We start from the raw sequence: 14125 nt of genomic DNA, 5'->3' as shown, positions 1-14125 counted from the left end.
TTTCATGTTTTTATCCCACTCCAGAGGCACAGAGGCATATTATGGACTTAGAAGGTAATATATGAAAGTGTCTAACAAATTGTCAAATTAAGGATTGGTGTCATGACCGCTGGTGGTGTCTGTTTACAGCCATGAGTCTTTTTCACCCCAAGAGATGCTTTAAAACTGAACAGTACAAATGGAGAGATAAATTCATGGAACGGATAGGAAAGAACAATTTCTTTATAAATACAGGCAATGAGAATCAGCATCAGGGGTGTCAAGTCCTTGAGTAGTTGGACTTCATTATTAAATTATTATTTGTTTTATTTGTTATTATTAGTTTATCCAACTACAATTTAAACTAAATTTAAATGTAAACCATTGCTCAATGAAATTATAGTTTAATTATAGTTTTTACTCCAATAATTTTATTAGACTTTCAGAGTACAACATATCTATTTTGCTGGTCATATTTTGCTTTAATATTTCATTTTTCTTCATCATTTCACAGTATGTATATATAAATAACAATAGTTGTGGTGAACTAAATTTTACATAGATTTATTGTAAACTTTGACTTGTTGTTTAAAGTAAAAGTTAAATTAAAGTAAGTAAGATGGACAAAATAAATGGGAGACTGGGGCTCATTGTCAGATGTTTTACTCCAGTAATTATTTCTCAAGGTAGGTTCATTTTTGAAAGTCAGTTTCTGCATACTTAAAGTCTTGGCTGCAAAAAAAGCTAGCTGAACATTTTCACTGATATTACCCAGGGAAACATGAACACACATTAACCATTTGTGACAACTTCGGCCCCATTTTGTGGCCGGCCCACTGGGAAATGTTCCGGTTCTCCCCATGGCCAGTCCACCCCTGTGAACAGGACTTTATTTGCAGTTTGCTATGAAAAAAAATTTTTTTAGAAGTGAAGTCAGTATCTCATCTAAAATATTGGCCAATGTTTATGAAAAATCAGATAATCTGATAGTTGGCTGGAAAAGACTCCAGACTGTTACAGACCGTATATGTCAATTTACTTTCATGTGGTGATGGACGGCTCTTGACCTTTCCAATATGGCAGACGTGCCGACATATTGTGGCCAGTACTGCTGCTCCCTATACACATATGCATAGGTCAGCAACTCGGGGGGCACCATCTTAACTTAGGAGGGCACCAGAAACTCCACTGGCTGCCCTTACTTGCACGTTATACGTTATTCAAGGACCCGGTTGCAGTCACAGAACACAGATGATCACCTCGCGCTCACACTTTCACCTCGCACTTGCACTGCATCTTGAAACTTTCGCATCGCATCGCGTCGGCCTATAGGAACAGCTGCTAATAAGGTATCTACATATAGATATCTATGTGTAACACGAGAGAGTTCTGGAAAGCAGGCATCGCAAAACTCCGGTGTCGCAAGACTCCTGTCTTAAAGGGGCCACGTCCGATTTATGACTAGAGCTAAATTACATTACATTTCTACACTTGGCTGCATATGCATAATATACAGTATGTGTACATTAAACATTCATCCACATGGTCTTATTATTTTGCGCTCCAACAAAATGACCATACAGCCATCTTCAGGGCTTGTATGCAGATGCTTTCGCTCTGGTTCCTCAGCTGTTTCCTGCTGTTTGCAGGTTTAACTCGGAATGGCACTGGGAAAGGTGCCTCCTCAGTTTAAGCTGTCTTAAATGCATTTTATTTGACCTAATATTTCACCACACCAGACCCATTTTCATTCTGCGATACACTCCAAAAAAAGAGTTATAATATATGTGTGACAAATGTGCCAGACTCATGCCTCTGACTCTGGCAGGCTGATGGGGAAAAGAGAGAAAGGGATAATAAAATGACAATAAAATGAAAAAGCAGGTGTGTTTGATTTAGATGTTCCTGTCAAGTGGGGTGACATGCATGTCTGAACTCATTTAAATTAATCTTTTATCAGTACCTCAATGTCCCCACTTATGAAACATGGAAGACAGTATGTGAACATGTTTGTGTGGTTTAGCTTTGTCAAGAGCCCCCAATAGACAATTATTGACTTTATTGTCTACAGAAGTGGATGTTATAAGGACCTCAGAAGACTTGAACGGGATACTTGGTCGTTTAGTGCACCAGCAGGGTTTTAAAGAGCTGATTTTGATCTTCCGTCTAAATTCTGTTTGTTTTGCACAATTTATTTGGACAGTTTAATGCAATAGAGGCACTCAGTTAATCATCTTCTCTGTGAAAAGCTGATGTGCACGACCAGGATTATTCTGAAGAGCTAGCTACATTTGGTGGAGATAAAACAAAAGTAATTAGATAGAATTTCTTGCCAAAACCAAGCTAGACCATCATTTGGTCCAGTTCTATCCATTCAGAAATATCTCTGCATATTCTGTAAAAATTTCATAAATCTATGTCCACCTGAAAAATTAATTACTGATGACCTGTAGTTGAAAAGAATGTTGGAATAACTAGTTTATTTAATTTGTCCACCAACAATGTCCAACGGTGTTATACAGGGATCACAGGAGAATTCTGTCAAGTTTTGTCAATTCAACACCATTAACATTTCCAACACAATGTCATATCCACCACATCTCAAATTGTTTATTGTTTTTGATAGCATGGTGGAAAGGCTTAATCCTTTGTTTTGCTAATGTTGCATTTTAAATATCATAAATGGACATAGCTGAATACAATTTTCATACTTTTTGCATGATTATATCAAATTACAGTGTAATTGAAAATAAATGTTCACAAGTGTTATTTACCTTTATTTTTTAAAAACAAATTTTTATTTACTTCATGTCTCGTATTTCATCTAATGCAAACACTTTGCACTTTTGTCTTCTTGGTACATTAACTTTAATGAAACTTTATTGGTGGCAAAATTATTGGTGGAAATGATGCCTCAACTGAGGGGCAATTGTTTTGTGATCTAAATACTTTTGAAATAGTTTTGGAATGAAATGATTATTTCAGTATTTTATGGTGGACAAGGTAAAAAGTAAACCAAAAAAAAAAAAAAAAAAAAAAAAAAAAGAAGAAGAAGAAGAAGAAGAAGCTTTAAGACATAAAATGAACATAAAGATAAAACATTTGAAATCTGTTAGTTAAAAAAAAATGCTCACATAAAATTGCACATTGTTGATGAAACACCCTTATTCAACAAAGTTATCCAAATTATTTAAATACATTTATCATGCAGAATTATTTTTTATAACAAGATTCATTCTAATTGTTGCTTTTAACACACACACACATTATTATTCAAACCCTTCATAACTGCAAAATGTTTTACCAACAAGCTGTTTATCCCGTCTCCTTTTTTCTTTTCCTAACAAAAGGGAAACCGTAGTCTATTATCGTGTAGCTGCACAAACTCTACTGAGCATCACAGGAATTCCCGGGAAGAGCGCCGTCGCGTGCTGATCAAATCCTTTGTTTCCACGGTAACAGAGGAGGAGTTTGCACTTCGACCCGTGACCGCATGGGCGGAAATGAGGAACGAGGAAGTGGAGTAAAAGGCTGATGTGGAATACCACACATTTGTTTAAGATGAATTAGTACCGACTAAAGCAATTGATTCACTTCTATCCACTACACATATAAAGAATTGATACCGATTTACTTGACCGATTATTCCACATCCAGTGCCGTCGCCACCCGAGCTCGGAAAAGATGATTCAGAGGTAAATACGAGTGCCAATCTCTATATTTAGACAGGGAGTAGTAACTGTGTATAGTAAAATGAGCATGTGATGCCTGTATGATGCTGTACCACGTCTTATTGAATGACCGTATAAAACTTGTCGGAATAACAATTTATTAGATCTAGTCACAAGATTTTTTTTTTTTGTTTTTTTTTCATATTTTGTTGTTGCATTGTAAATGTCACTTAGAAGATCAAGTTAAAATGTAAATGTTGGAATTGAAGTCAGATTTCAGTTTGTGAGACTGTTTTGTGATTTTTTTTTTTTTTTTTTTTTTCCTTCTGTTTTAGGTTACTATTTAGGTTACATCTGCGGTGGTGACGCCCATCATTATTTGCACTATTAATAGATGCGTCTGACAATGGGCTGCGCACCTTTGTGATGACACATATTTTCTGCCCACACTGTTACCCCTTCAAATTTGATCACCTTTTTGGTCACTTATTTTCAGTGATGAAAAGCTAAGCCAAAATGCCAAAGCCTAATTAATGTTTAAGTACTAAACTTCATGTTGACCAATTATTTATTCGTTTTACACTCATATATATTCAGCAAAAATCCATATTTATACACCTGACATCATCATCATGTCATTGGCCAAACAGTCGCAGAAGTGGTTTCCAACTCATGTTCAAGCCACTGTCCTCCAAGCAACACACCTGCAACCAAAGGGCAAGAATGGCACCAATGATGCCTACACCATCATCCAGTTGGGCAAAGAGAAGTACTCCACATCAGTGGCAGAAAAGACCCTCAACCCAGTCTGGAAGGAAGAGGCCTCCTTTGAATTGCCAGGGCTGCTATTGGAGAACAATCCAGAGGTTTACGAGCTGTGTCTCACAGTGATGCACAGGTCCCTAGTTGGGTTGGATAAATTTCTGGGCCAAAAACTCATCAATTTAAATGAGATATTTGCCAATAAGGAGCACAGAAAAACTGAGTAAGTATGCTAACTAACTGTGCTTTAATATTTCATGCATTTCTGATCCCAGTTGTTTTAAGGTAGGAGGCTGATTACGGGGAAAGTTCACCCAAAACTGAAATTCTGTCATTTTTTTTTCTTTTTTTTTCAGCCTTATGCTTTTCCAAACCTGCATGACTTACTTTCATTGTAACTCAAAAGGAGATATTAGGCAGAATGTTAGCCTCAAGTCACCATATACTTCCATTTGAAAAAGATGCAATGAAAGGAAATGCTAACATCTCCTTTTGAGCTGCAATGAAGAAAGAAACTTATACAGGTTTGGAACAAATAATGACATAATTGAGGGTGAGCAAATTATGATATAATTGCATGTTTGGATGAACTTTCCATTTAATTTCTATTGCAAATGTCTGACCACTTCTAGCAAGAACTACACAAATGTAGCATTCTTTCAAATATGCAGAAGTGCAACTTAAAAGAGGAACCTGATACAAAAGGTCCTCTCTTCTTTTGGTTTCGAAGTGAGGTTGGTGACTATAAATGGTATTTGAAGTATATAGTTTAAAGCATCTCAATTTAAAGCTGTATCGTTTTTTGTTAATGTTGCAATCCCAACATGCAAACCTTTTTTACCGCACCACTGATTATGTCAGTGTTGTATTGCACTTATGCAGTCCAAAAGATTATTTAGAAATTACAGGCCTTTTGTTCTCTTATTTTGAAGTCACTTTGTGTGATACAGTAGCTGTTCAGCTATGAAAGTTGTAGTTGTGTTAGGCTAATGCTTGTCCTTGCATGGTCTGTTTAATGTGCTCATTGCCTTTGTCATAAGAGCAGACCACAAGTCTCACATTGACACATCAGCCTACCTAGGCCCTAGTGAGTACTCATAAAATAGCAGAATGAAAGGTTTTGAAATGACTGGCTGCCTCAGGTGGGCTATTTTTTGTTCCTATAACAATAAGTGATTCCAATTTTCTTTTAAAGTTCATGGCATGCTTCTGACATGTAGCTCAGATGCAATCCTGTCTGTCTCATTTATTTATTTTTTTTGGACACCCATTGTTTCAAATACCAAAGGACATGGTTGCTGTCCCACAAAAAATGAGGGGGGGAAAAAAGAGGAAATTCTGACACTGGCTAACATGTGTTTTGTGTCTGAAGTTCTTGTTCTTGAAGGACTGTGTGCATGAAAAATTATTTTATTTTCAAGAACAGATAGAAAGATTGCTCGCAACAGAGCTGTCATATTGTCTTGTATCTCATGAAGGCCATTTATGTTCTGATATGAAGGTGAGATGAAGACACATTTTTCTCCTTTTGGCTACATTATCTACACAGTCAACTATACTCTGTTTGAGTCACGGTCTCAAGGCTGATGAACAGGTCTTGTGAGGATTATTATACTGCATGCTACTGTATTTTCGTCTCACTAGGCTCAGGCCCTTGTGACTAATCAGTGTATTTCCTCCACAGCAACAGCACCTTTTTTTTTTCCTTTCAAACTTTTATTGTCAGAAATGGCACAGGCTAATTTCATGGGCATGGTCATAATACCCAATAGTCTATATTTTCATATATAGACCTATTTTAGACATGCACAGACTAGTAATAGTGTATTTGTGTACAACATTTGGAGAGCAACAAGAATTGCTGGTTAAACTAGAAATGGTAGTATCAACGTCTTGTATTCATTATGTTAATGAATGCAGTGTGCAGAGAGCAATTACAAAACCTTCATAATTAAAATACTGCCCTGCTTTTATCCCGAAGTGAGAATTTTGCAGGGCTTGCCCTGGAGATCTGCAGATAATTACATTTTGTGCTCCATTTTTCACGCAGTGCTACACGCAACCACCGTTCGCTATGTCTTATCCAGTTTTTGTGAGAGTTTAGAGAATTCTTTCGAGATAATTTTCGTGCCTGCGCAAGAGGGTGTGGATGGGAGTGTTTGCGTTATCTGTGGGTGTATGCGCACAAACAGTGGTTGTATGGTATGTTAATGAAGTAGTGCAATTTGCTATTTTCCTGAGAAATAGGTCATTGGGCTAAGACGTTTAAGAAGCACGTCTGTTTTCAGTGCAAAGTCTGAACTCAGTTCCTGCATTTGCTGTTTGGAGGTTCAACCAGCAGGTGGTAATAAAGTTCATGTCCAAACTCTGAAAATATAGTGGAACATCAAATAATGTCCCTGACAGTCACTGTTGTCGCCGTTTTATGAAACCAAAAATGTATGAGATTTGTGTTGAACATTATAGAGATCATGGTTTATTTTATAAGTATTATTACAATTATTTACAATTTATTTATTATCTAAATTTGTAATAGTAATTTCCCACCAGTTGTCGTAGATAGATTTTTAAGTCACTGCAAAAGTGGAGAGGGTAAAATGGTTGGATTTGGGGAGGTCATTACATACAATTGTTTTTGCCACTTCATTATTTTGATTATATTTTTGCTTCGTTTGAAGTGTAATTTGAATTCAGAAATATTTTTGCTAAAGGTGAAGTGCATGCAAAAGAAAAATATCTCTCAATCCTGGAAGGCTGGTACAATCACTGTTAATATTAGCCATGATTTGTGTCACTTGATCAATATGATTAACATTACTTACATTCTCTATAATTCAGTGGTGCCTAGATCCAAATCCTAACCCATATTTTTCATGCGTATAAAAAGAGCATGTCACTGTCATAGAAATATGCCTGACATTCATCAAGGACGCAGTTAATAAATAAATGAACTTAAGTCTATATTTGTATTCTTCTAATTCATTGCATACAGTCTATTTACTCTGCCAACTTTTTATGAATGTGCTGTCTTCATATCGCTGGTGCTTGAGGGAATGGTCTATATAAGAGTCAGATGGTGCAATAACTGGAAGAACCTCAAAATTAAATTGCACTTGAACCAGCACATTAGCACATTGCGTGCACAATTTCATCAAAACCCACTTTCCCTAGATTTCGCGCATGCTTTCATGAAAATACCAAAATTTCATGCCTATTAAATTTGCGCATATGACTTAAAAGCATACTCTTAAAATAGGGCCTTTTATGTCATCAACTTTCCTGCGTATTAGCACACTTTATCCAAGCTGGTAGTTGTTGTCACAATATGTCTCTATCAGTGCCTTGCAATATTTATACAATAATCCTATGATAACATACCGTTGGGGTGTTTATTGCACTGTAAGTCATTGCTGACATCACTGTTGACACTCATGACACAGATTACTCTACCAACCTTGTATCAATGGCAAACCTTTCTTCTGGAACGACTCTAGGGGTTAGCACTCCCCATTGACTCTGTTCTGCATGCAAGGGTTTCCTCTAACTGACGCAAGGGCACAAGAGTCTGTTTCGACATTGGAGTCGACAGGCCCTAATTATCGCACACCTGTGTTTGTTGATTATACGGAGGTTTCCAGCGGCCCTAGCAGAGTGGGAGTATTGTGGTTCCAGGCAGAGGAAGATTTATCTTGGCCTTGACTCCCATGCGAAGAACAGGGGCTGGCTTGCTCTCCAAATGCCCAGATCAGAGCTCCCTCTCTGGGCCTAAGACCAGGTAAACCCCCTTGCCTTGGATCTAAAAGCTCCCTAGTGTGTGGATGGTCTTGGAAAGTAACATAATCGCTGTTCACTTGCTGTGCCATGATGGAAGAGCACTCAGCGAGATGGCAGCCTCTGACTGCCCTTGAGGGAACCAGTTCCATTTGACATTAACATAGCTTTTATGTTAAACAGTACAGCACAACATATGTGTAACGGGTAAAGGATGGGCAAGGAGGAGGTGGGAACTGGTAGAACAGTCAACGTAAACTTTAATGACAGAAATAAACTTAATACAACATAAAACACATAGACGTGCACACACACAGCAGCCGTGTGTGTCTCTCTCTCTCTCTCTCTCTCTCTCTCGAATTGGTGTCTCTGGCTCCTCTTTATCCCTCTCCCGCTGATTGGGCTGATTCAGTGCCGGGCGTTCATCGTTACTGCCTGGCCATGCCTTGTCACAATATGATATAAAAAAGTAGGCCTATAAAAAATATTTGATATAAAAAGTCCCATACTTGCACATATATGCAACAACATATGTTTAAAAATATTATCTGTGTACCTCAGCAGAAATTGAAATTTATCAGACCACGCTATGTTTTTCCAGTCTTTAACTGTCCAGTTTTGGTGAGCCAGTGCCCAGTGCAGCCTCAGCTTTCTGTTCTTGGCTGACAGAAGTGGAAACTGATGTGGTCTTCTACTGTTGAAGCCCATTTGCCTCAAGCTTCAACATGTTTTGCATTCTGAGATGCTATTCTGCTTACTACAATTGTATAGAGGGGTTATCTGAGTTACCGTTGCCTTTCTATCAGCTCAAACCAGTCTGGCCATTCTCAGTTGACCTCTCTCATCAACAAGGCGTTTCCGTTCACAGAACTGCAGCTCACTGGAAGTTTTTCATTTTTGGCACCATTCTGAGTAAATTCTAGAGACTGTTGTGCATGAAAATCCCAGGAGATAAGCAGTTACAGAAATACTCAAACCAGCTCATCTGACACCAAAAGTCATGCCATGGTCAAAATCACCGAGATCAAATTTTTTCCCCATTCTGATGGTTAATGTGAACATTAACTGAAGCTCCTGACATGTATCTGCATGATTTTATGCATTGCACTGTCGCCACATGATTGGCTATTTAGAAAATAGCATAAATAAGTAGGTGTATACAGGTGTACCTAATAAAGTGGTCACTGAGTGTATATCAATATTATATTCCATGATGGCATGGAGTTGTATCTTTAAGAGCAAGTGCTCACTGCTCACTAAAAACAGGCTCACTAGCTCACCATTTCATGTTTTAAGTCATTTCAAGTTTTTTGGTACTTCTTTATTTGGATGTAATCAAAAGTTGTGTTGTCTGAGTAGGTTAGTTGTTTACCCTGTAAATGGTGTCTCCACATCTATCAGCTCATCCCTTTCATAGCGATCTGTGGAGACTGGCTGCGAGCATGAGGCAGGCATTATCGCATTGATTTATTGACAGCATATTGAACGAATCAGTGCTAAGTGGAGGCAATGTATCCCCTCATGTGACTTTTCTCCTGTATTCCACACTTAACCTCCACACATTCACACCATGCCAAAACTCAATGAGATTGCAGTGAGCTCAAGGGAGGCGAGAGCGATGCTGCCTCCATCTACAACTTTATCAGCTGGTGTTGCTGTTTGCCAGAGTGACTTAAGTAATATAACTACTATACACATTATTTGCCCTCACATTACTTATATTTTATTTGTTTATTTATGTACAGTTGATTATTTTGAGGCATTGGCTTCCTTGCCTCCTCAGAGAAAATGCAACTGTTTGGCTTAGGTAACTACAATATGCAAGCTTTTGCCGCAACTCTGTGGACATTTCACCCAGAAACTGGAACTCATACGTGCCCATATGTTCAGCAACACTTCCAGCTTCGGCCGTTAGGGACAGTGATTTGAATATCAGTGATTATTGACTGATTTTAAGCAGCAGAACTTTTGACCTACTGTTGCTGAATTCATAGTGCGATCTGTCTGGTCTGTTAGCTTTGTGGCTCTATAGATGCAAGTGTACACCTAAAAGTCAGCAAAAGACACTTTCAGCAGATATATACATTTAATATTTACACTCTTTCTCATCTGGGAAAATTGACCAAAATATTAAGGACTCATTTTGTCCCACTAATGGCACCAAACACTTTCATGGCTGTGACATAAACTAAAGTCTTTTGTCCCTTTGTTTTAGTCAGCTATAGATTTGTCCCACCCAAACTTCCTATTTTAATAGGAAATATATCAACACAGGAAAGAAAACTGCACTCGTCAAGCCATTTCTTGGGATCTTTAAGTCTTCTCTGCATTTATATTTAATTAATGATCTTGCTTCAAGGGTCTTAAACAAATTGCAAAAGCACCAATACAGTATGCAGCAACTCTTGCGATGCAGCTCTGCTGAAATATTATTCAGTTCATAATCTCCAAACTGCTGGTGTGAGCATCAATGAACAAAGGCCAGATTTGTGCAAATTCCATCTCTTTTTCACAGAGTTACAGCATCAATCACATTACTACCAGCAGAAAAAAAGAGCAAGAGGTTAAATAAACAGGAGCCAGGGAATGGCCTAGATGGGGGCGTATTACTTCACATTCTTTATGTGGCCCAAACCTTTGCAGTTACCAGGGAATTATGTTTATCCCTACTATAATATGCATTCTCAGGAAGGGGAAGGCTTTCATATGGACTAAATGGACGATTCTGTGGATTTGTATGAAGTGAAATTGGGTTTCTGGCCAGACAAACACCTTGCCCCCATGTCATTTTTGAATGAATTATACATACAGAGCAAAGCCTGAAAGAGAGTCTTCCCACCAGGGGGTTTTCACAGAGAAGGAGAAGTGAAAGAGTTTGGGCTTTTCTCCTGTTTGTTTTTATCAAGCTGTGAAAGTACACTGCACATGGAACATCTGCAAATTGCTGGATCATTCACCACCAGCCTAGCTGTTTATTATAACGCGCAATATGCTAACAATGGCCTACTCTGTTACGCTGTGTCCTAACCTGCACGTTAAAGCAACAAGCAATAAAAGGAATCTCTTCTGTGTCAGCTCTCTAACTCTCATTGATCCAAAATCGTGCTCCTCATAAATGTACATTAAACATCAAATATGTGCTCATGGGCTGTGATTGTGCCACATTGTGCTGCAGTTTTGCAGTTAATGTCGACAAATTGCTTGCCGCATCTTATCGCATCATCTCTTGTTAGGTGTTTTTTTTATTTTTATTTTTTTATCTTTTTTTAAGTGTGTTTTTTTAATACTGGCTTCAGTAAGTTTCACTGACAAAATGACAGTTTTGGCTACATGACTCTCTCTTTTTGTCTCATCTCAGCTGGTACACTCTGGTCTCACGGCCTGGTAAGAAGAGGAAAGAGCGAGGGAAGATTCAGGTTAGCATCCAGTTCATGCGGAACAACATGACCGCCAGCATGTTCGATTTGTCGATGCGAGACAAGCCCCGATCGCCATTCTCCAAGCTCAAGGAGAAGATGAAGGGTCGCAAGCACGACGGTGCCTTTTCAGACACATCTTCTGCCATTCTTCCACGCTCCAGGCAGAGTGAGACTGATTCTCTGCCAGACGAACACCTGCACCCTCATGTTGCACCTGAAACCAAGCCAAAACGCTCGCTTCTCGCTGGGACGCAGAAACTTTCTGCTGCTCACTCGATGTCTGATCTGATTGGAACCCACTTCAGGCCCAAACTCGACTCTATGAACTCCATTGAAGAAACCGGTGAGGACATGCATGGTCTGTTTAATTTTGTTCATTTCAAATTGTTCACTATCGAACTGGGCCTATAACGATATATAACTATAGTATCATTATAGCACATTTTTTCTTTTTGTTGTGATCTAAAATGTTATTTGAAATTTGAAAGCGATTTAATTATATATCGATATATTTGATTTTTTATTTTTTTTTCTCACACTTGGTACTCAAGTTCCTTGTAAGTGAAAACTCTGAAACCAGCATTTCTCTGTATGAGGTCCAAATCGTAAATGGAATCCTGCGAAAAAGACCGAGACAGATATCGCAGATTCTGCGAACACGCTGGGGATCTTGTGTGTTTGGTACAGTTTTAGTTGTGATTCAATTATGATATTGTGATGCATTGAGATCTATGGAATTGTCACATTTATTGTACAGCCTGATCTCAAGAAAGTTATGTGACCATGGTGAAATTTTTAAATTATGACATTACATGGTTCATTACACAAATTGCGGCAGTTCCGAGGTGAAATGTCCACTGTGTGGTGCGAAAAAGTGATTTAAATATTTCCCCAAATCGATGAGATTTTTAAAGTAACGCTCTATCGAATTTTAAATCAACGTACCTCCCTGCCTTAAAATGTAAACCTAAACGATAGTGTCAGAAAAAGGAAATGTGAGATGAAAAACACAATTGCTGAAGCAACCATGTCATTTTGTGATGCTTCTATGACACTTTTGGCTCATGTGTCCACTCCCATGTTCTTCTGGCTTACAAATCATGCACAATAGTGAAACTGTTTTTTGAGGTAAGAATTAAGATAGAATTGTGTGAGGAACAGAGATATAAGTTTTTATGAAATTATCTGCCATTTTACCTGTTTTGTGTGAAAAGGAATAAAAATCATTGTTGTTGTAGTGCCTGTTGTGTGTATTTCAACAAGAAACTGGTGTTACATGTACCATGATGTAAAATTGTTTTCAAAAATATATGTTAAATAACATAATTCTATGAGACCAGGTTGGTATTGTAATGTGCATCAAATATTAGGGTTGTTGGAAATACCCAGCCCTAATTTTGATTTTTTCCCATAGTATTAACAGCACAAAATATTGTTCACTTGTCTTTGATTCATATTGGTTCTGTCCTTATCCATAGGGGGCACTGCATCTCACCGACACTCTCAGAGCGATGGATATGGCTGTGACCCCTTTTCTGACATCGGAGACAACATGCCTCAGAAATATGCTACTCTCCCGCACAACCGCAATCCCTTCGAGGGCGATCAAGGCATGATATGGGGGACCGAGAAGAAAGAGAAGAAGGAGAAGGTTGGTCTTCTGGGGAGAGTTACTGGGAAGAAAGAAGGCAAGAAAACTGGGGCACGGACCGGCAGCTCTGGAGACCTGCGATCTCCAAACCCGTTTACTACTGAAACCTCAAGTGAAACCAACCCTTTTCTCTCACACTTCAAATCCAGGTACTACTATCTACCTACTCTGTTACTTAGCCATTTGTTTTGTCTTGTTATATGTTGTAGCTCAGTGTAGGGCTGGGTGAAATGGCCTTTTTCATATCGTTAGATATCGATATTCATCCGAGTATACATTGACATTTGCACACTGCTCTTTCTTTATTTTTTATTTCTAAGTTGGCAGAAGAAAAGAAGGGCATTTTTTTTTTTTTTTATCCTAAACAGTCAAAATAGTCTCTACAAAACTGCATTGGGGGCCCAGAGGCAGCCAAAGCAGTGGGGTCTGAGGGATCTTCTACCAAAATATAAAAATATTTTATAGAGTTTTATCAGTCGAGTGCAGTTGGATATGAATGTTAAAAGATCATCTGTTAGTTTTGAAGCATAATGACAGCAGTCCAGTATTTGTTTGAATATTTTTACATACAAATTATATATTTTTATACTTCTTTTGGAATCAATCCGGGGTCTGGACAGCTAGGCAGCTAACGTTAGCAACTTCATACAGTCTGACCCTACGTTTACACTGCTGCGTTGTGAGCGAAGCTGAGTTAGCATTTTCAATTCATTCCTATGGAAGCCGAGCACCACGCTCATGTGGTGGATTGTAGGATTGACAGCGGTGCAGAGCAAGCTGTTCCCTAGTGTTGTGAGCGGCTTTGAGCGGATTTCTTCTGCACCAGTAGAAACGTAGCCTGAGAAAGCCAAACTACTTGCGTTTTTAGCGAC

General features: G+C 38.4%; 1 protein-coding gene across 2 annotated transcripts in view; it reads left to right on the top strand.

Annotated features, from left to right (window-relative positions):
- Positions 1-3491: 3491 nt before the first annotated feature.
- LOC127413593 (rab11 family-interacting protein 2-like) overlaps positions 3492-14125 on the top strand; it is a 29988-nt gene continuing 19354 nt past the window's right edge. For both annotated transcript variants that reach the window (XM_051650850.1, XM_051650849.1), the window contains exons 1-4: positions 3492-3674; positions 3986-4635; positions 11542-11945; positions 13081-13402. In XM_051650850.1, coding sequence (XP_051506810.1) covers positions 4283-4635; positions 11542-11945; positions 13081-13402 — 1079 coding nt within the window. In that variant the 5' untranslated portion in view covers positions 3492-3674; positions 3986-4282. The remainder of the gene's footprint in view (positions 3675-3985; positions 4636-11541; positions 11946-13080; positions 13403-14125) is intronic.

This window comes from Myxocyprinus asiaticus, chromosome 23 (assembly GCF_019703515.2).
Source record: "Myxocyprinus asiaticus isolate MX2 ecotype Aquarium Trade chromosome 23, UBuf_Myxa_2, whole genome shotgun sequence".
NCBI classification, from domain to species: domain Eukaryota; kingdom Metazoa; phylum Chordata; class Actinopteri; order Cypriniformes; family Catostomidae; genus Myxocyprinus; species Myxocyprinus asiaticus.
Note: the sequence above shows the minus strand (reverse complement) of the source record. Positions and strands in the feature narration are given on the sequence as shown.